The following is a 22,172-nucleotide window of genomic DNA, read 5'->3' on the forward strand; positions in this document are numbered from 1 at the left end:
TCTGCGGGCATTGCACAACACGGGTGCACTTACATACATGCAGGCAATATATACATACACATAAAATAAAAAATAAAATATTTTTAAAAACTAAAAACTTATTAAATTAGAAAGTAAATTTAATCATGCATTTGATTCACCAAAATACAAATAAATAAACTAAGCATGTAGCATTTTTGATACTGCCCAGTCCACTGTCTCTTAGGGTATACTAAATAAATTTTTCTTTTGAAAAAAAAATGCTTAAAGAAAATAATAAAACAGAAGATCTAAGGATAACAGAACCTTGGTCAGAGAAGCTACTTTTTGCAGTGGGTGGTAGTTAATACAGAGGCTTGAACACTGCAAACGTGCTGATAACAAGTGTCTATAAGTGCTCAGCCCTAAAAGGAACATTTATATCAACACTCCAACACACAAGGCTCAGGGAACATCACAGAAGAGCGGGTACTAAGTCCACAAGAACTGGATGATGGGAAAGAGTGTTATAAAGTGCTGTCTACTGGGCATGACACAGCTCCTATGCACATAAACTCATAGCTATGTGATTATCTGCACAAGACCTGCACAGAATCAAGCCAGTCACAATTTCAGCATGGATGGGGGAGTGTTCATGAGACCCCACCTCTAGCTGAGGAGCTTTTAGCAGCTGATGGTAGCTAGAGGAGGGGTAGTGATTTTTCTTTGGGTTTGTAGCCACCCATGCCTCCAGTGGATGGCCCCATATCCATGCATGTATAGGCAATTCTATTTAGACAAAGTAGGATTTGAAAAACCAGAGATGAAGTTGGTAAGGGGACATGTTGGGGGATGAGGAAGTTGGAGGGGACAAATGGAGGGTGGACCCTCCTCCAAAGGCTCAGGGATCATCACAGAAGAGGGGAGGGAGTGGAAAGATTGTAAAACCCAGAGGTGGTGGATGCCTAAAATGAAACAGTGTTTTCTGAACACAACAGGGCAGATGCACATATGAATTCACAGTGACTGTGACATCATGTCCATCAAGGAGTGGAGAGGTGGTCACAATGTCTCACCCCTAACTGAGATGCAACTGGCAATTATTAACTGCTTGGAGAGGGAGAGCCAGTTATTTTTAGGTATATGGCCCCTGGTAGACTGACCATGTTCCAATAAATGGTCCATATACCCAGGTGTATACGGGCAGGACAAATTGGTCATGATGTTCTTCTTGGTTTTTTGTTTGTTTGTTTGTTTTTTTAATTGAATTTTTTGTGTATTTCATACAGAACAGCTCAAACAATCATCTTTATACCCCCATCCTCAGTGGCACCCTCCAATATCCCCCCACTGGAACCCATATGCTAGGTCATCCCTGTTAAGGCCCACTGTGTTGTCAGTGTCCCCAGCCATTCCCCAGTGCAAGTCTGTCCACTAAGCCTAGTCAGCCTATCTAAAGTCCCTTACTTTAGGAAGATCAGCTCTTCTTCATCTAGCAGCAATCAGTTGTCAGCATTCCTTCAGATAAGATTGAGGTCTGCTGTTCATTTTTCCAGTTCTATGCTGGGTTATTTTCTGCCTGAGTTAACATGGGACTTATGTATGCTGATACTATTGCCATAGACTTATATGAGCAGGTTCCCAGGAGCTTGTAGGACTCTGTTTCCATATGGTCATGCACCTCCTCCATGGCTTTTACAATCTTTCCTGCCCCTTCTTCCGCAATGGTCCCTGAGCCATGAGTGGGTGAAGTTTAATAAAGGGGTTCTGTCCAAGGACCATCATTCAGCAGACTCAATACTTTGGCTATTTGTGACTTTTTGTGTTCCCGGCCCTCTGCTGCATGAGGAAGCTTCATTATTGAGAACTGAGTATGTATCCTTATATTTACAGACAAATATCCTAGTCACGACTCATCAAAGAAGCTCATTTTGCACCAGTCAAGACTATAACCAAGTACTACAACTGGTCACACACAGACATTGTTTATGAGTTGCCCAGGCCTAAGTGACACATCTACAATGCAGCCTCTACACCTAAGGCTCATGGAACATAGAAGACAAGATAATGAAGAGGACATTGATGTGATTTTTTTTTTAAAGAGAACACAAAGGGAGGGGTATAAGAGGGAAGACGTTCTGGGAAGAGATAGAGGAGGAGTGGGGGTAAATATGATTAAAATGCATTATACAAAAGTCTCAAAGATTTAATAAAATATTAAAATAAAGAAATGGAGGATGGTATGACAGTTATACATTGCATGCATGAATGAAATTCTTAAAGAATAAATTTAAATAAAATATTAAAAAAATAACTGGAGGGGCTGGAGAGATGGCTCTGCAGTTAAGAACACTGGTTGTTCTTGCAGAAGACCCAGGTTCAAATCCTAGCACCCACATGGCAGCTAACAACTGTCCATAACTCCAGTTCCAGGGGATCCAACAGCTTCTTCTGACCTCGGCGGGCATTGCACGACGCGGGTGCACTTACCTACATGCAGGCAGTACACACACATAAAATAAAAATAATAAATAATTTTTTAAGTTTAAAAAAATAATTGGAAAATAAGGAAGACAGCTGACACTGAACTCTGGTTTCCACACACTCACACACATGCATGCATACCTGAACACACACACACACACACACACATGCATGCATACCTGAACACACACACACACACATGCATGCATACCTGAACACACACACACACACGCATGCATACCTGAACACACACACACATGCATGCATACCTGAACACACACACACATTCATGCATACCTGAACACATATACACACACATGCACACACATGCATGCATACCTGAACACACACACATACATGCATACATGAACACACACATGCACACACATGCATGCATACCTGAACACGCACACCACACACACACACAAAGAAACCAGAATTTATTGGAGATGTGGCTGGATCCAGGTCTAAGGTAGGGAGCAGACAACAGAGTGGACCCTCATTGGAAGGCAAGACAGCAATTATAGACCATATCAGAAGTCCTAAAAAAGGGCTTTCAGACAAGGGTTTTCTCCCTGATCTCACCTTCTCAATGACTCTCTACACCTTAGAAACAATTTGCAAAAGGCCTTGGAGAGAATGCTGCAAGAAGGAGAGGAAGGTAAAGTGGTCAGTCACTCTAGGGCACCAGGAGCAACTGAACAGAAAGTGTCTCATTACCTCCACTCAACACAAGTTGACCCGCATTTCCCAGGAACAGAAAGTAGCTCAGCTGGGTTCATTCCCCCCTGTAGGGGTCCCAATGACAACAGTAAGCTTGCCCCACACCACAACACAGGAGATCAGTTGGGACACTGACTGAAAACAAGTAGCCAAGAAATGGCTTTTCCACCACTAGCGGAGGTGAGATGGGGTCCTGGTGTGGACCAATAAGGGAGTTCCTGCCGTAGTCAGCCCTGTGCCTCGAGGTTGAGCAGCCTGGAGCCAGCATAGAGGTTATGATACCACCAGTGGCGTCATCTGGAAACACCATCTGTCCCTGTAGCCAGAAGGCCTTGACATGACCAGGGCTGTTTCCACTAAGTCCTCTGCTCCTATTGTCCAAAGCTTGGGTCTCTCACATGGGGGACCAGACAATGGATTTAGAGAAACCCCTCCTAACCCTCCAAGAAGCAGCATCAGAGATCAGAGGATCTCCAACAGCACCAGACCAACCAAGCAGATGAGCAAAGTATCACAAAAACTGCAAGTTAAACAGTCATTGGAACCACAGGCCACAAGTCAGGGCAACTGCCTGCATAAACGTAAAGCTTTTGTATAATGCATAGAGAGTCCTGCTATCAGAGCCAAGCTGCCTAGGGTGTGACTAAAAAATGCCCATCTTGTGAAGAACCCAGAGGAAGCACAATTTGAATGAGAAAATCAATCACCTGACACTAGTGAGATATATATATCACAAGAGTCTCAGAAGGAGAAGGTAAGCAGAAAGGGACTAAGAGTATCAAGAAATAGTGGCCAAAAAGCTTTCTGAAATTTATAAAGCGTAAACAGCTGTATATTCAATAAGCTAAACAAATTCCACATCAGATGAACAGAGAAATCTGTATTGAGCCGTATCAAACTTCTGTCAGGAAGCAGAGGCTAGAGAATTTTGAGCTTAAGGTAGCCTGGGTTCCATGGCCAGACCTTGCATCAAAACAAAGCAAGACAAAAATTTTCTCAAAGTTAAAGATAGAAAAATCCGCACAGCAGCCAGAATTATGGCCTGCTCCCTACAGACGGCATCAATTTTAAGGGCAATGGGTCAGCTGTCTGAAGCCATGAGCCAGAAGGAAGTGACCTGACATTTTTCATATATAAGAAAATAAATATAAACTATAAATTTTATGCTTAGTGTCAAGGAAAAGTGAAGACACTCTCAGATCAAGGAAAACTGAAAAATGAAATGAAATTCCTCAAACAAAAAGGAAAGCTGGGAAAGTATCATAGAAAACTGTGAAGGAAGGAAGGAAATAAACACAAGGGCAGGCAGGTAAAGGGAACAGATGATCCTATTTCTCATAAGTTTTATAATCATTTTGATAGCTAGACATAACTTTTTAACTTAACAATGATGAAAACATATTTACTCCATAGCAACTGTACTTGAAACCGAATGCCAGTCTTTTCCCAGGCTGGCACTATGTGTCTGACCCTGTCTCATGGAGCAGGGTGGCAGGGAGCTTGGAGTCAGCATGTGTTCATGAGGATAAACAGCTGCGATGCCCAAAAGGCTAGAGAAATTAGCAACATGCCCCAAATCCATGCGGTCATAAACACAGAGAGCACCTTGTGTTTAAATATAGGAAGGTGAGATGCCTTAAGCAGAAGTTAGGATCCCACACTGGACTCAGTGGTAAAACGTCAACACTGCTACACACTGGCATGCATGTATGTATTATAACTCACAGAGCCTCACTGAGAACATTGTACAAAGAGATATATCCATAAGCACAACAAATAAATCCTTTTACAAGATGAGGATCCTAAAATCAATTTTTCAGGACTGAGACTCCTACGAAAGGTTCAAATAATCCACAGGAAAGCTAGAACACAAAGAGAGATGCATGTATAAATGGGCAGATGGACAGATGGACAGACAGACAGATGGATGGGTGGGTAGATGGATGAGTCTAGGAGTTTGGATAAGTCTAGGAGGGTGGATGGGTGGGAACAAAATTAGAAGTCCAAAACTGAGCCTTATCTTGACCTTCCTAGAGAAAAGAGGTGGCTTGACGTGTTTAAGGTCATGACTTTGAGTCTCGGTTCAACCAACTGACCAGTGGCAAAGCATTGGGCAAACTGACTACCTGATGGATCTGACTTATTTGTAGAGTAGACAGAGCAGAAACTCCCACCTCTCACATTGGTTGGCTGGTTAGTTTGTTGGTAGATTGGTAGGTTATTTGGTTAGTTGGTTGGTTTCATGTACTCCATTTTATGGTCATTAACATTAACATGGAATTGGATCTGATGCTAAAATGTTGGAAAGCCACAGACAACCAAAGTCTAGAAAAGAGCAACATCCAGGCCTATCTCAGAGCTTATATGTTACTTAGTCTTACAGAACAAGCACATCTATAAGCCTACAGATACCACTTCCATCAAGACGTGATGTTTCACAGGGGCTTGTATCCAACAAGTCTCTTCATTAAAATGTCATCACTTTTATCCTGGACAACACTCTTGAGTTTCAGTAAATTACTCTATGTCATACATTCTCATCCATCTGAAACCTTGCTCCAGGCTGAGCCTCTGATAACTCACTCTCAGATCACTGACAAGGTACACACAGAGAACAGATCGTTTTGAATTCCATTCCCTCTCCAGGGCTCCCTAGAGACAGCCTCAACCTGCCTGGGGAGGGGGTCTTGTGAGTCTCTGTATACACTGCTCTACATGTGTTAACAGTCCCCAGCCTGCAGCTCTTTCCTGCCAATGCAGTTTAGAACTTAAGTCAGACAGGAGAGGCCTTTTCCAGTCTTAGTCCTTCCCTGGGTGTTCTGTTCTGACCATAAGGATAGGCACTTCTCCAGTGTCTCCAAGCCCTGTTTTCTTCAGTGTTCTGTGTTACTGACCAATTCCCTCTTACTCCTATACTTTCTATAGTAATAAAAAAATCATTTCTGTTAAGCACAACCTGCTCCCTTTTTCTTCTTGTTCCCTGCCTAATACACTGTCTGAAAACTAAATGGACACTGTCCTCAGGAAAACAGTAAAAATAAAGATATTATGAAATGAACCTAAAAGAAAGGGTAGCAAAATTTACTATGTTAAACTTACTAAAAAATAAAATTTTAAAGTCAGTCCAATACTTTTAAAAGTTATAGAAATAGGAAGCCACAGGGCTTAGCCCTGGGACTCTAGGGAAGTTGAGGCAGGCATACTAATACTTTGGTGTCCCTCTATAAGGCTTTGCAATATATACATATATGTGTGTGTGTGTATATATATATATTGCAGTCAGCATGTGGGTCAGAGGTCGGGGTTCTCCCTGGTCCTCACACTTTGGCTAATGTCCCCAGCATAAACCGTAACACAGAAAGTATCTGGACTGAGGGAAAGCTGGAGATTGGCCATCACCCACCAACTTCCTTGCTCCCAGCTTCAAGCTGTCCTCAGTCTGCAGAAATCTGCTCAAGCACAGAACAGCAGACCCCACATAAAGAGGCAGCTTTAGTATCTGCTTCGATAACCCCAGAGTAAATGACTGTCAGAAAGAAAAGAACATTCTTGGTTCTCTGGCATAGGAGATCGCCAGTGACCAAAGGGAAGAGAAATAGTTACTCAATTCTGGGGAAACATTTTAATTAAGAAAGTAGTCTGAACTGCATCTCCTCTTCCAGCTGGCCTTGAAACAAAAATCTTCTTATTTCAATGCAGTCCAACAATTCTGCACAAGCTCCTGCTTTCCCACTTTGAATCATGCTGGCACTGCAAGACACGCAGATGAATAGGACTATGCCCTGCCCTGGCTAGGTCACAGGATTTGAATGACACACGTGGTGAGAATCCAGGGCTCATTTTCCAATGGAGGGAAAGAGTCCTGAAAGAAGCAGTAAGCTGGAGATCACACAGAGGTAGGCAAAGGAGGGCCAGAGCCCCAGCTTCCCAACTGACACATGTTTCCTACAGAACAGTAGACTTCGTGGTGCTGTCCTCAGATTCACTGTTTGAACCATAGGAAATCTGCAGCATTTATAAATAATATTCCTGTAAAATGGTATCATATGTGTGTTCCTAATAAGAAATAATGAAGAAGCTAAGACTGGGCACACACACACACACACACACACACACACACACACACATTATGCACTGCATAATGACCAGGGATCCACTCAGAGTTTTCATCTTCAAACCACTTAATGTTATGCAAACAGCTTAGAGTGCACTGATGCAAATTTAAATGATACAGGTTAACCAAGAGTCGCAGTTAAAACAAGGAGTGTGAGGCTGCTGCAGGTGTGATAAAGCCTGCTGTGTTATGTACTACCTTTTTAAAAGGGGAAGGAAGACAGTAAAATAATGATAAACTTGTGGTATACTAAATGCATAAACCAGTACAACAACTGTCACCACTAATGACCAGGGATCCACTCAGAGTTTTCATCTTCAAACCACTTAATGTTATGCAAACAGCTTAGAGTGCACTGATGCAAATTTAAATGATACAGGTTAACCAAGAGTCGCAGTTAAAACAAGGAGTGTGAGGCTGCTGCAGGTGTGATAAAGCCTGCTGTGTTATGTACTACCTTTTTAAAAGGGGAAGGAAGACAGTAAAATAATGATAAACTTGTGGTATACTAAATGCATAAACCAGTACAACAACTGTCACCACCAACTATGGTGCATTGCACACAGTTCTCTGTGCTCTATTTTATGCAATGCACCAGCATCATCACAAACACAGGACTGATGTGTTGCTTGATGACTTGATGTCAGCTACATCAGCATGAGGTGACAGTGGTTTTTCAGTAACACTATAAACTTATGAGGCCATCATCAATTACATGATCCATCACTGGCTGGAACACTATGATGTGAGAATGGCTGTCACCTTCAGCAGTGGTCACTCCAGCAGTATAGATACCATTGTTCATCATAACCCAAGTGACCAATCAGCAAGTGTCTCCTGCTGTGTGAGACATCTGGCCATGTTTCCAAAGGCCAGAGACAATTTTTATAAAACTAAATGGGCATGGTTGGCTGGAAGAAGAATTCATCCCAGGGACAATGCCATTAAGTCAGCTTTATGAGTGCAAAACTGAGACAGTGTATGGTCTCCAGCCACACTGAATATGTGGAGCAGGTTTACGCTTTTAACTACAGCCCCTAAAACCCAGTAAGTGGCGAACTGAGAACCAGTGACATCTTTCTTAGTGCTTCTAAAAGTCTCCTTATCTCAAAATACATGACACACACACAAAAAAATAAAAAATAAAAATAAAAATAAAAAAATATCCTCTCCCCAAACCTGTGTCTAGGAGCCCTGGAGACAAGCCCTTCCCCAGTCCAGGCCTCTGCATCCCTGATCACATTTCATACCACCCTGTTTCTACACTCTTCCTTCAACTGTGTACCTTCTCTTCCTCACTTCCGAAGAGGAAATTATCATTGAAAAATACAGCACAGTGTATCATAGAGCATAAATATATGTTAATAATCACATTAATGTATAGCATTATAAAAATCCATGGCCTCTTTTTGAATAAAACTGTGATATAAAGCCATGTTCTAGGAAGCTATTGAACTATGAGAGACCTTACTAAGGTTAGTGCACCAAAGGGATCACCTAAAGTTGGCTTTGGCTCTAGTACCAGCCTGAACTTCGCTTCCAAGTGTGGTTCTGGAATGACCGTTTAGGGCAGAGCTTTAGATGGAATGGCTGCCGAAGGCCACTGAATATCTAGTTAGCTACTATTCCATCATGAGCACTAGATTTTTGGCAAACATCCCTTCTAAAGGACATTTTCAAATTTTAAAGAAAAGTCTATAAATACCATTGAGAGCAGGCTGAGGTCGGTGCCACCGCTGGGCTAAGTGGCAGCTGGAAAGGGCCCAGGAGACTTGCTCTGACCTTCCACAGCAATCAAGAGAGTAGGAAACCCAGAACTGGCCAAAGGGAATTGGACCAAAAATGGCTCACAGATCACCTAATCGCTTATCACTTTAAAGATACTAATACTATTTGAAACTCAAAAGTTTATCATTAGTACAGCAGGCATCTCTTCTCCTGTATTTGAATACAACATCAAATAGTCCCCATGTCCTTGGAAATGTGTTCCCTTCGATGTACCTACAGGCTCAGAAGCCAGCACAAGACAAGAAAAGACTTCTGGGAATATACAACCCAATCATTTAAAAGGAAACCAGGTAAGAAAAGTTCCCAGGAGAACACAACTGCTTAACGAAATTGCATATATCTATAGCAGATTCTCTAGAAAAGAGGTTTAAGAAGCTAAATAATATATAGAAGGAAAAGAAACAAAACTGAGCAATGTGGACCTTCCTAGGGAATTCTTTGGCCCTTCCACCCCACCTTCTTCTCCACAGGGTCACATAAAACCTCACAGTTGAGGGGCTGGAAAGATGGCTCAGGGGTTAAGAGCACTGACTGCTCTTACAGAGGACCTAAGTTCGATTTTCAGCACCTACATGGTGGCCAGCAACCATCTGTAACTCCAGTTCCAGGGGATTCAATACCCTCTTTCGACCTCCGCAGGCATTGTACAACACAAATGAACTCACATATATGCAGGTAATACACTCATACATACAAAATAAAAATTAGTGAATAAAATATTTTAAAGCCTCACAGTTAATTCATTAAAACATCACTCACCAAAATGTTATTAGTAAGTCAGTCTGCACGTGAGTCTATGAACTCTTTCTTAAGTATCAGGTGCATCAAACAAAACCAATTAGATTTGTTCCCAATGTTTTCCTGGAACTATTCCCCTTTACCTGACCTGAAACTGTCCTCTTTCTAATTGTCCTCGATTTTTGGTATTCAAATTCTGTGAGTTCACTACGTTAGTGATTCTAAGTAACCTTCCCTGCCTCCCCAATGTCCCCTAAGCAGAGGACTCAGCAAATCCACATTTAACAGAGAATGTAACTGGATAAAACTCAGGACAGAATAAACTGGAATCAACCAAAGAAAATGTTATGCAATCCAATGAATATAATAACTACATTATATGTTTCTAAGGATTTCTTTTTGATGTGTTGTGTGTTCTATGAGATTCTCATTAATTTTAACTTACCTTTTGAATGACCTCATTAATTTCTGGAGAGTTTGGTGTATACAGTATTTTTCCATGTAATATAGGTTTTAGGAAGGACCACACCAATGCACCATTTGGAGACTGTAGAATTTCCTGATAAAGCTTCAAACAAAATGGTGCTGTCACAATTAGAAGAGAGGGGTAAGGATTAGGGATCTAGGGTGATGTAAATGTCCAGAAGCAGCAGAACTAAATCACACATCCACAGTGCCTTAGTCTTCAATGAATAACTTGGAGAGGCTTCGTGACACAATACTAAAACAGGGTAAGCTGGAATCTTTTTCACGCCCCTATCTTCAGTAGTCCTTGTCCCCTAAGAAACTTCAGGATTCTTGTCAATGACTTGAAAAAAAAGGAAACCAAGGCCCCACCTTCCAGGCTAAAGTATCTGAAAGAGTGATGGGACAGGCACATAAAAATGAAATTGGAGTTTAGTTTTTTCTTTAAATGTGGTTTTAATCAGGATAATTCTTAACAATCATAATACTCAGAATAAAATTATTTTTTCCTTATGAAACCTTAGTAAGTTGCTTCTGGGCTCCCTTTGATAACCTATGAAAATGATTACAATTGCTATTTTTAGTATATTAAATCATACTATTTTGACTCAAACTTAATTCTTCATGGTGGCTCTTATTATAAGGCTTGTTAATTTCAATAAGGAGTCTACTTACATTGTATAAATCAATAGGTCATTCATTATTGTAATGGCTGATAATCAAGAATTATAATATTTATAAATAATAATGAATACATAAGCAAAATTAGTTCATTTATCCAAAAAGAGAGCACTTGAATGGAAATGTTCAGATGTCATAATTCATATTTGTATGATGAGTTCTGTTATAATTATTGTGTTTATTTCATCTTCCCAAATTCTCTTAAACAGAAATCCTTTTATTTCAAATACAATAAAATTGATAAAAACTGTCCCTAAAATATAAATTAAGCATTCAGCTACATACCAATTTTAAAGCATTGATTATAGAGGTTTTCTATATTTAACAGCTTTCTCTTTAAATTATAAGCTTAACATAGATAGTAGCAATTCTTGTCTTAAGAAAGGTGCAATCATTGTGTATACAAAACAAGAAACTTGAACAAAGAATCACGACATCTGTGACTTTAAAGCCTAACGGACACAGGAAAATCTTTTCATGTTATCTGGGCTTCTAGTATGTCATCTGGAAAATGAGGCTAGTGATGTTGTCTAAGGATTTCTGTGACAACCATTTGAAAATAAATCAGAAAAGGACCAGAATGGTCCTCCATGCTAACCAACTGACAGGATAGCTAGATGGCTGCATGATGTAGCCTGAAAATTATTTATTCCTCCTGGACTTCCTCTGAATAGACATAGGCAAGTGCAGGGCACCCTGGGAAAAAGGGTGGAGCCTAGCATTGCTAGAGACTGGAAAGAAAGGGGGAGGAATTGGTGCCATTAGGGGAAGCAGGGAACAGAAGCAGGCGAGCCAGCCTGCCTTGAACGCCCGGGCCCCTCACGGAATTCTGTGGGGTGAGTGGGCAGGCAGGGATGAGAGATGAGGCAGACCGTGGGCAAAAGCAATCCGAAACGGAGGGCAGAGCCATGCAGAGCTGGGTGCCAGATGTTCCTTTCTTTGTAAGTCCCTCCTCTCCCCCCAGAAAGGTATAAACTATGCAAAATCCAGATAAAGATGTGTTGTATGGTTTGTCTAATAGCGCCAGGAGCAAGGGACTCTAAGAGAACTCAGGCGACACGTGAGATGGATGGATGGATGGATGGATGGATGGATGGATGGATGGATGGATAGACGGACGGTCACACACACACACACACACCTGGACATGGTGCTGCACACGTGATCATCGGCTGAAGGAACAAGGTAAGAACATTTCAAGTTTGAGACCAGCCTGGGGAAACAAAGCAAAATAAAAATATTTGCTCCACCTTGGGATGGGCTCTCTTTACCCTTGACCATAAGTTCTGCTCTCTGGTCCTGACCTACTCCATGCAGTAGGACCATAATGGAGTGGGTTCTAGATCAGGAGTGTCTCAGGAGCCCAGTTAGCATGGAGGTTGCATCTTCTTAGTGATCATCCATCCACTGGTGCCCCTAATGAGAGATTTCCAAATGAAAAACATATAAAGAAATGAGTATTAAAGAAGAAACAAAACTTATTATATTTAAGTAACCTTAATAATATGTCTTTACTACCAAATTACCCCAGTATCATACAAATTATCTGTCAGGTGTGGAATATACTGGCCTACTGCTGCTGAGACAATATAACACATTTTTCAAAGGCCAAAAGGGTGCTTATAATCTTCTCCAAAAACCCCTCAAACCTGCTTAGCTCAGGGTGTCAAGGGAGCAGGAGTCTTAGATGTGTCAGTGGTTTAGACTCAGATCCTTGAGGATTAACCATATGTTCATAAGCCCTGCTATGCCAGCACTCAGTGACTGCTAAAGGTGAAGAAGAAAAGACTGTGCCAGCTTGTACCACCAGAGTTCTGCCCAGGCAGGACATTTAGTATAAAGCAGGTGTAATTGCTCTATACAAATCAACCTATAAATACAGGTTGCTCTTGTCTTACTTGAATCTTCAGGAATGTTGAATTTTTCTTTGTCATCTTTCAAGAGTTCATCTACTCTGGGTAAATTAACAAACATGTTAGAGTTGCTAAGGAAGGACGTCTGATCCTTACAAAGCAGCTTCATCACTGACTGCAAAGAATCAAAAGTTGTACTTCTGGCTTGGCCAACTTGTGAAACCTGAGCGTAAAGAAAAGCAACTTAGAATTACACTGTGACTTAAAACAGTTTTCTCACAAATTTCAGAAGCATGGCTCCCTCTTTGAATACACAGGATATTTACCCACAGATATTTATTCACTATGATGATTTTTCTAGCAAATGTACGTAGCAGAAAAATGATACACACACAAATTCTTATCTGTCCAGTAATAAATTATTTATCCATCAAATATCAATAACTCAAATAAATTAAGTCCTTACATGTGTTCACACTGCTAAGTTAGCACTGATTCTTGACAACTACCCAAATTAATCATCAAATAATGAACACATGGACATATTGTCTGCAAAAGTTCCTAGCATACTGTTGTCTGGCCCCTCCTATACCTCCAACTCCTTATTCATTCCTGGTTAGTTCCATCCCAGGGAAAAGGACTTTGAGAAAAAGCTAATATCAAGCCACTAACCTAATTTGTGTCTGTGTTTGCATTAGTAGAAAATGATCTGTAATTTGTAAGCCAATTATTTATATGTAAATAAATGTTCTAAGGTTCTTGAAGGCAATTTGCTCTCTGAATTAAGTTAAACAGGCCCTTGAAATCTCATCTGTGCTAATAATTGACTTCAAAGATTTTTTTACTTCATAGATAAAACATAAACTAGCTCAGCCCCTTCATTGGTGGAATGGGGACCAATAGCCCCTTCGCCAGGGTTTGAAGATGAAGCCTCACTCTGTCATGCTGTTGTATCCAGAGTGCTTAAAGAAGTCCTATTCCTATATGCTGTGGTCCTATGCAGATTGTAGATCTTGAAAGAAAACAAAGGAAAAGGTAACAAACGTAAAGAGAATAAACTCAAACATTTCCCCATTGTGCAGACATCAAACACACCTGTTGGAAGTCCGGCATATCTAGCAAGGCAGTGATTTTAAATGTGTGAAGAAATTCAGGAAGGTATTCGAAGACATGCTGAGCTCTAGCTAGTAGGGAGCTGAGGCTGGAAATCACATCCAACAGGGAGTCGAGCAAGTCATTTGCTTCAGAGGGTATCAGAGTCTTAGAGGACAAGAAAAAGAAAAGAACATGAAATAATCAATACTATTTTTACCAAGCATCTCTTGAGCAGCGAAAACTTGGTCATTTGATTTTTATTCTCTCTTGAACTTCAGAGACATATCTGTTGTACTCTATAAGAATCCTCTGTTTTGGAGCAGATATAACTATGATTTTGGGGGAAACACATTAAATTGTAGCAGCATTGTTAAAGTATAAGCCAGGAACAAATGTGATCTCTGGTTAGAATTCAAAACATTTTCAAAACATTTCTTTGTATCTTTTAAGTGACTACAGTGAAAATCTGAGAAGCTCAAAATAACACAGTGCTTTTATGTGAAGCAATATGCATTTGCCAGCTGCCCCGCATGTTCTTTGCATGCATGCTTCATCACGATGCTCTCCACACCTTGAGGCTGTGCACAGAGTGTTGGTGGAGTAGATGAAAAATCAGCAGCCCAGGACAATGAGCGGTTTCCTGGAGTCTCGCAGTGAGAAAGGTTCAGGGCTAGGATTTAATCAAGATCTTTAAAAGCATGCTTGTACTAGGACCACCTGACACAGGACACATCTTATTCTTTATTTTCATATTCCCAATTCTAAAATGTAAATTCCAGGTAGCCAGGGTTATTTTCTGACCTGATCATTTATGTCAGTAATGAAGGTGGAACAGCATCTGGCAATATTAGCTACATAATGAGTCCTTGTTGGCTGAGCAGATAAATTAACAGACAGCAGTGCTTTCCACAGGTAGGAAAAGTCAGAGGGGCTCTTCTCTCAGCACGTCTTCTGTATGCTGAATTTTCAGTTCTCCAGAGTGAGACAAGGAGTCCAGTGCTCACTGCTTCTTATTTTTGCTCACCCAGGTCCTTCTAGCTCTACAGCTACCCTTGGAGCCCAGAGATCACAAGATCCCTGGAGATCACACGATCACAGCTCCATATTTCAAGATGCACTCTGTTACCTCAGATACTCCAGAAAGTTGTCTCTCAGCAAAGAGGGAAATCTGGCTACACAGATTGGGAATGTTTCTTGCTGACGGCCCCTGCTCACTCATCATACAGACTGCTACCTGCCATGTTCAGAGCCTTAATAAGCCTGACTCTACAAATGTGCTTACAAGGTCTTTTAGACTCCCCTTTTATTTTGACAAGATTTAATTGAGACTCCATTCCCAGAGTCAGCCAATGGGCAACCCTCCAGGCCAGTATAGCTGGCCACGGGCCATCCACAGATTCAACCAACCTGGAAACTGAAAATATTTTTAATGCCTCTATACTGAACATGCACAGACATTTTTCTTGTCAGTATTCCCTTTAACACGTACTATAACAACTATTCACATAGCTATTATTATTTCTTGGGTGCTATGGGTAATCTAAAGATGATTTAAAGTATATGGAAAGCTATGTATATACTATACATAGCCACTATGTACTCATGAGCACAGCCAAGGAGAGGTTCAGCTGCAGAACTCCAAAAGCCCCAGAAGGCCGCTGTCCTTACTTTGTAGAGAAAGGTCCTCAGGTTCAAGTTCCGACTTATCACCACAAGCAAAGAGTACACTTGAGACCTGGGTAGGCTGCAGAGCTCCTTCACAGCAAACCAGGATTCGTCTCCCTCAGGAAATGTCAGCAAGAGATGAATAATTTCTTTGTCACACTTCCCAGACACAGCTATTGTGAGGATACTGGAGATAACCTGTTTCAAAGCACATGGATCAGAAGTAAATAAGCCCAGCACAGCACACACTTCAGCCCCTCAGACTCCACTTTCTCAAGGAAAAATCGCCTGTAAACTCAACATGCTGGAGACTCACAAAAACATAGAGCCTTTTTTAGCTTTCTATCATGACAAAATGCCCCAAGCAAACAACCATAAGGAGGAAAATTTATTTGGGCTCATGGCTTCAGAGATTCATTCCCTAGTCTACCAGCCTGTGGCATTTGAGCTTGTGGCAAAGCAGAACATCATGGCAGCATGCTTGTGTCGCGACAAGCTGCTCATGCTCACTGCACAGCAGCCAGGAAGCAAATAGGAAGAAAGGAAGGGCAAAGGTCCCAGAATCCCTTTTAAGGGCATATTTCCCATAAGCTAACTTCCTACAACTAAAAACCTTCCTAAAGGTCCCAGTGCCTCAAGTAGCCCCACAAGCCAGGGAGCAAGCATTTACTACAAGGGCCTCTGGGGACACCTCAGCTCTAGACCATAGCAGAGCTCAATCCTCTGTTTTGTTTTCAACATTCTGAATGGAAATGTTTCTGAAATTGCAAGTCATTCTCTGTGCAGCTCTCCTGGGTTTGAGGACTCCAGTGGGATCACTGTTGTAAAACCCATTATTCCCTCTCTGCAGGACTCACTGTGAAGCACTGACCTGCTCTGCTTGGCGCTCCTAATGTTGCCCTTGTATGTAGCATCAGGTCTTGTCTGTTGATGCTAAATCTCGCTACTCTTTGCTTTCTGTTTATCAGTTCCCCTCTCTTCACTGTTTACAGTGTGAAATTAATATTTTTGCCATTCTCACTTCTGGTTTGAAAGTAGGATTTCCAAGCTTTTCACAGTCTCCTTAAAACAAAAGCACATTACCTCAGAAGGAGGCCCTGAAGACAGACTGTATCTGTACCCACTTCATTGTCTTTCCTTAGTACACCCAAGAACCCAGGTGCCTCCCTACTGGGACTCACCTTTCACTTACGGACCTTGTAACAAAACTGCAAAGCAAAGCACAAACAACTGGATTTCCTATTGCATGTTTGACCTGCCTGACATGAAATTTGATTGCTTAATATCATCTAAAAAGAATCTTGATGGGGATACTTTCTTTCCTTTCACACGAATTAACCTGGAGGCTTCTATGCATAGGGAAGTACATGAAGCAGACCAGCTTCCTGAGGCTTCTGTTTCCAGATGTGCTCTGGATGTCCTCGGGAACATCCCTGAGGATCCCACAGGGGGTGAAGGGCACTGCCCTGGCTCTCAAGCACGTGTTTGCTCAGTTCTGTAAAGCAGACTCCAGGGTAGATCTTCCCTAGGAAGTGGGGCTCATTCAAACACAAGCCCTCCACTCCAGAAGAACTGCTCCCAGCTCTTGGTCGGAAGGAACTCAAACTGGCCCCAGAGAAGTCTCCGCCCTTATCACTGCCCAATGTGTTGCTCAATGGTGCCAAGGCCAACTCTTAGGATTTAGGGTTCTTTCCCACAACTTGTTCTGGTGCAAAAGTAATCACCTTGAGTTTACGCCACCTCTTTCACCAAATGAAGAAAACTCCACTGGAAGCCTTACAAGAGCAACAAGCTACTAGGATAGTTTGGCTCACACTCTTTTTCTGTGGTTTTCCCATTTTTACTATTCATCTGTCAATCATGTTAGGTCTGTTCTTATTTGAAACAAGTGCAGCAGGTGAGGAAGAAAAGGCCAGGGAGACGCTGGTTTGCTTGGTTACAAACATGTGATTCTTATTCAGATCGCAGCAGGCTGGGACTGATACCACAGAGTGTCAAAGATGCAGACCCTAAGTTTCTGACACTCTCCCTACATGTCCATATTTGATTTAAAATGCTAGGAGATGACCAAGGACCCAGGCCAGATGCCTCTTAGCTCAGAGACTCAGCCATTTGATTTAAAATGGGGGCAATCCCCACAAGACCTACTCACATTGTTAACAAGAGCTTGAACACCTGTGGGATGCAGGTCTAGAGCACAATGTTACCCAGATAGTAATTTTACTCTAAGAAGTACAGATAAAATTTGAGATTGAGGTGGGGGTGGTGGAGTCTGTGCTCAGTCTCCTTGTGACCAACAAGAAAACAGTGACAGCAAAGCAGACACAGTGGGATTGTGGGAACAGCGCCTCTGCCAAACTGAGATTTGAAAGCCAAGAAAGCAAAATCAGGTCAGACGGAGAAAATAGATCCTATGCACTTTAGTGAGTATCTCTGCATGGGCTTCAGCCGAGCCCAGATCTACTGACATGATAAAGAGCCAAATACAAGAGAGGAGACTGAGAGAGCCACAGGGAGCTACAAGATCTGTCTAGGGCTGAGCCCCAGGTGAGAAGTCAGTGGTGAAGCCAAAGTTTAGATGGATCCAACCTGCACTCTCACTGTATCACCCACCCAGGAGTTATGGGATATCCAGGTACAAACCCCTGTATCTTTTCCTTCACAATAGTAATGGTAAGACCCAATGCCTCCAAAGGTTGGTGTGGAGGATTGGAAACATAAGGGTCTGAGCAGCAGGGGATGGGGACTGTCTGCAATAATCATAAAAAAATGCAACTTAAATAAACACAGCACTTCAAGAAAAATGAGATTAAGAATTAGATTGGCTCATTAATTTAAAAAGGCATTTATATTTAAGAAAAGGGGGTAGACAGAGAGAGATTGTATTCCACACTTGCATATTCATAAACAGAACCACCTCACATTGGAAAGAGTGAATAGAATGGTTAAGAAGCTGGTGGTTAACCTCCACATGCCTCCTCACATTCCCAACCCAGAGCTGTACACTGGCAGGTGGTCTCTGAGGCAGCTTCAGTGGGTTCCCTGTTTACTGGAGCAGGCAGCCATATAGGGGTCCAGCATGAAACGCAAACGTGTTACCCGGGAGAAGGTAGAGAGGATTCAAGGCCAGTACAGGAAGTTAGACTAGACGGGCTTCAGGATCCAGTAGGTGAGTCTCAGGATTCTGCAGTGTGAGGTGCCGGTGTTCCTGAAGAAAACTCTGTAAGAAAGGAGCTTCTTACCCACACCCATGGCAAGGAAAGGAAAGAGGCCTGATATCAACCTATCAGCCTGTCCTAGCATCCGTTAGCTCATTTCAATGTCCAGAGTGCTGTGACCCGTAATTACCCCCACTCCTCTGATCTGTAATGTCTCCTGCTCAGCCCATCATTGTGTTATGTGTATGTCATAGAACTTTCCAGTGTCTTCACTTATTCACTGAGCTATCCTCATAGAAGGTTGGCTCACTTATACCAGTGGCTTTCAGCCCTGGCTTCTGGAAACATGCTTGATGCACAGGAAGATAGGAAAATCTTTATTTTGTAATTTTTTAATTTTTATTTATGTATTTATTTTATTTATTTATTTGGCATTTTTTGAGACAGAGTCTCTCTACAGCCCCATCTGGCCTGGAACTCACTATGTAGACCAGGCTGGCCTAGCACTCAAAGAGATCCATCTGCCTCTGCCTCCCGAGTACTGGGATTAAAGGCATGTGCCACCACACCTTGTGAAGATAGGAAGATCTTAAGTGAATGAGGGAAAGGAGGACAAGCAAAGATTTCTGAAACTGTAGAGGACCTAGCACCACTGCATGGTTCCTGTATGTCACCGGCAGCTTGGACTAAGAGTCTAATATGACAAATTTGTAATGGAAAATGAGACTGTGGGAGAGAAGCCCAGGGATAAACACAAGGACATGGGGCCACACACAAGGAACTGCCTCCAACTGTCAAGCTAGAAACAGAGTCTGACATGTTACCTGCTAAGCTAATGTGAATTCCTCCCCTATACTGTGTACATATATATGGTGACATGGCCATATTTAGACATTAAAGCAAAGAGTCTCATGTATTTGAACAGCAGGAATACAACTTTTTTTAGGCCCCTCTCAGTTACCTAAGGATCGATCTATTTAAGCAACCACACTGGCTTACATTGCCAGAGACAGAGAAAGAGACCCAGCTCTCCTCAGCTCGCCCTAGCTCGCAAGTGTAAGGTGAAACCATCTGTGCGGCAACTGTCACTTCATCACCCAGCTATGGTTCCGCACAGCCCCTCTCAGCATAGAACATGGGTGACACCTGGTGGCTGCTTGCTTAAGCAGACAGCAATGAGCAAATAGCCGTGCCCACACGTAAAATGGATCACAAGATCTTAAGTTGAAAGACCTCAGAAATGTGTTGATCTGTAACACTTCTCTCAAAGCAATGTTTGCTTGCTGATCAAATAGTACACAGACCGCTCTGGATTCCCAGCAGATGATCCACACTTCAGTGCTCACGCCAAATCGGACAAGCTGAACTAAAGAAACTTTACCACAACTCTCTGCTCCACTCCCCTCCTCCCTCATCCCATCTTCATGAATGTGTGCAGTTTAATAAGCTGAAACTTATACTGTTACTTAAAATAGATGCTGTGTTTCTTGTTCTAAGTAACTTTGCCATACTATCATTTGAATTTTGAATCCCTAGCTCTCATCTATTTCTCTCTTAATTTAGATTAGCTTTTAATGCCAGAATTGGCATAAAAATTAAATGTGTGTCAGGACCCAAATGATTGTCAATTGAAGTGTTCATGCATGAGCCATTTGGGGCTTTCTGCAGAGGATGGCAGCACCCTGCCCCTGGGAGGGGCTAAAAGGCTGTCTCAGAAAAGCACCTGCTGGGGACCCAGATGACATTGGCTGCAGACAACACCTGCTCCCTTCTTCCCTGGTAAACAGTCTCCCAATGCCATGTGTCACTTACGTCTTGGCTTGTTACAATGGCCCCTCGGTAGGTTAAATGTCCTTTTATGCCTCTGCCTTAGCCAACACCTCTCAGTCAGGCTAGAGAAGACACAGCCTGTCACCATTCATCTGCTTTCATGAGGCACATCTGTACCACCCAGTACGTGTACAGTTACTATCCACAAAAGGACCCATGGTATATATTAACTGGCTTTGTTTGGGGATGATTTTGAGTCTTATGACACTTAAGTAACCATGTAGAAGCTCAATTCAATTCATGCACTGAAATAAATATAATAGAGACCCAGTCAGGCAGCCATCTAGCTTAGCAGACACCCCACCCTCCGCGGGGCTCCAGGATCACGTGGAGTCTGACCTGGAACTTCAGGTAGGGACCCCCAGACCCAGTCCTCCCCAATCTAGCTTAGCAACTACCATATCCTCTGTGATCTACATCTCTGGGACCAGTGGGATCTGATCCATAATCACAGATAAGGACCACTAGACTCAGTATGTCTTTGAGGACCACATGTCATCCTGTGACCATGACCCCAGATAGGAAACCCTAGTGCCAGCCCACCACCCCACCTACCTAGAGACTCAGGGACTGCATGGTGTCCTGCACCCCAATCCCAAATAAGGACCCCAACCTTCTACCTAAGGATGGTATGGTGTCCTTTACCCTGCCCCCTTGGACACTGCCCATTCATACTGTGACCCCAGTCCCTGCCACCCAACTACCACTTGTAGAACCAGGTGAGACATCCACAGTCTTCAGAAGAACAATGCCAAGAATCTTCTAATCCCACCAAAGGTTTGTTCCTAAGCTCAGCAGTTGCACCTATCCCTAGCCGAACTAAAACACTTCTGACACCCCATTCACACATCAAAACAGACTGGTCTCAAGACGTAAGACCAAGCCCCACTCAGCTAGACCACAACCTAGCAAGTTGGGGTAAGAGCAAACAATGATGCCAACACTGTGTCAAGAAACACCGCCAACATAACTCCAGATGCCCAGGTCCCATTGCAAAAATGCCAACATCATGAATAACCAGGACAGTGTGTCTCCTCCAGGTATTAGCACTCCATTGTAATGTTTCCTGAGAAAAGTAACTTAACTGATGCACAAGACAGTTATTTCAAAATAGCAACTATAAATATGTTAAAGGAACTCAAAAAAGACAGAGCAAAAGAAGACTGAGAAAACACACACACAAAGAGCTGAATGAAATAAGTAAAACGATATGAAATTGGAGTATAATAAAAATATAGAATCTCTGAAGGAGGGTCAAACTGAAACAGAGTTAAACAAAACTCAGAGAAAAGCTTCACCAATAGACTGGTTCAAGTAGAAGTGAGAATATAAGGTCTGGAAGACAAGGAGGTAGAGGAAATGGGTCACTTAGCCACAAAAAAAAAAAAATCTTAAATCTGGGCTGGAGAGATGGCTCAGTGGTTAAGAGTACACTGGCTGCTCTTGCAGAGGACCTGAGTTCGAGTCCCAGTATCCACATGACAGCTAACCACCATCTGTGCCTTCTTCTGAACTCCATGAGCATTGAATGACACAGGCCTATCTACATGCATGCACGCAATACACTCATATACATAAAATAAAAATAATATATAAAATAAAAAATTTTGAAAAGAAAAT

General features: G+C 42.2%; 1 protein-coding gene across 1 annotated transcript in view; it reads right to left on the reverse strand.

The window, feature by feature from the left end:
• Window positions 1–22,172, reverse strand: part of Abca13 (ATP binding cassette subfamily A member 13) — a 449,044-nt gene that overhangs the window by 288,860 nt on the left and 138,012 nt on the right. The window contains exons 24-27 of the mRNA XM_017802262.2: window positions 15,568–15,762; window positions 13,900–14,064; window positions 12,850–13,027; window positions 10,251–10,390 (exon numbers count right to left, since the gene is read on the reverse strand). Coding sequence (XP_017657751.1) covers window positions 10,251–10,390; window positions 12,850–13,027; window positions 13,900–14,064; window positions 15,568–15,762 — 678 coding nt within the window. The remainder of the gene's footprint in view (window positions 1–10,250; window positions 10,391–12,849; window positions 13,028–13,899; window positions 14,065–15,567; window positions 15,763–22,172) is intronic.

The sequence above is a fragment of the Nannospalax galili genome, unplaced genomic scaffold (genome assembly GCF_000622305.1).
Source record: "Nannospalax galili isolate Female #2095 unplaced genomic scaffold, S.galili_v1.0 scaffold304, whole genome shotgun sequence".
In the NCBI taxonomy this organism is placed as follows: domain Eukaryota; kingdom Metazoa; phylum Chordata; class Mammalia; order Rodentia; family Spalacidae; genus Nannospalax; species Nannospalax galili.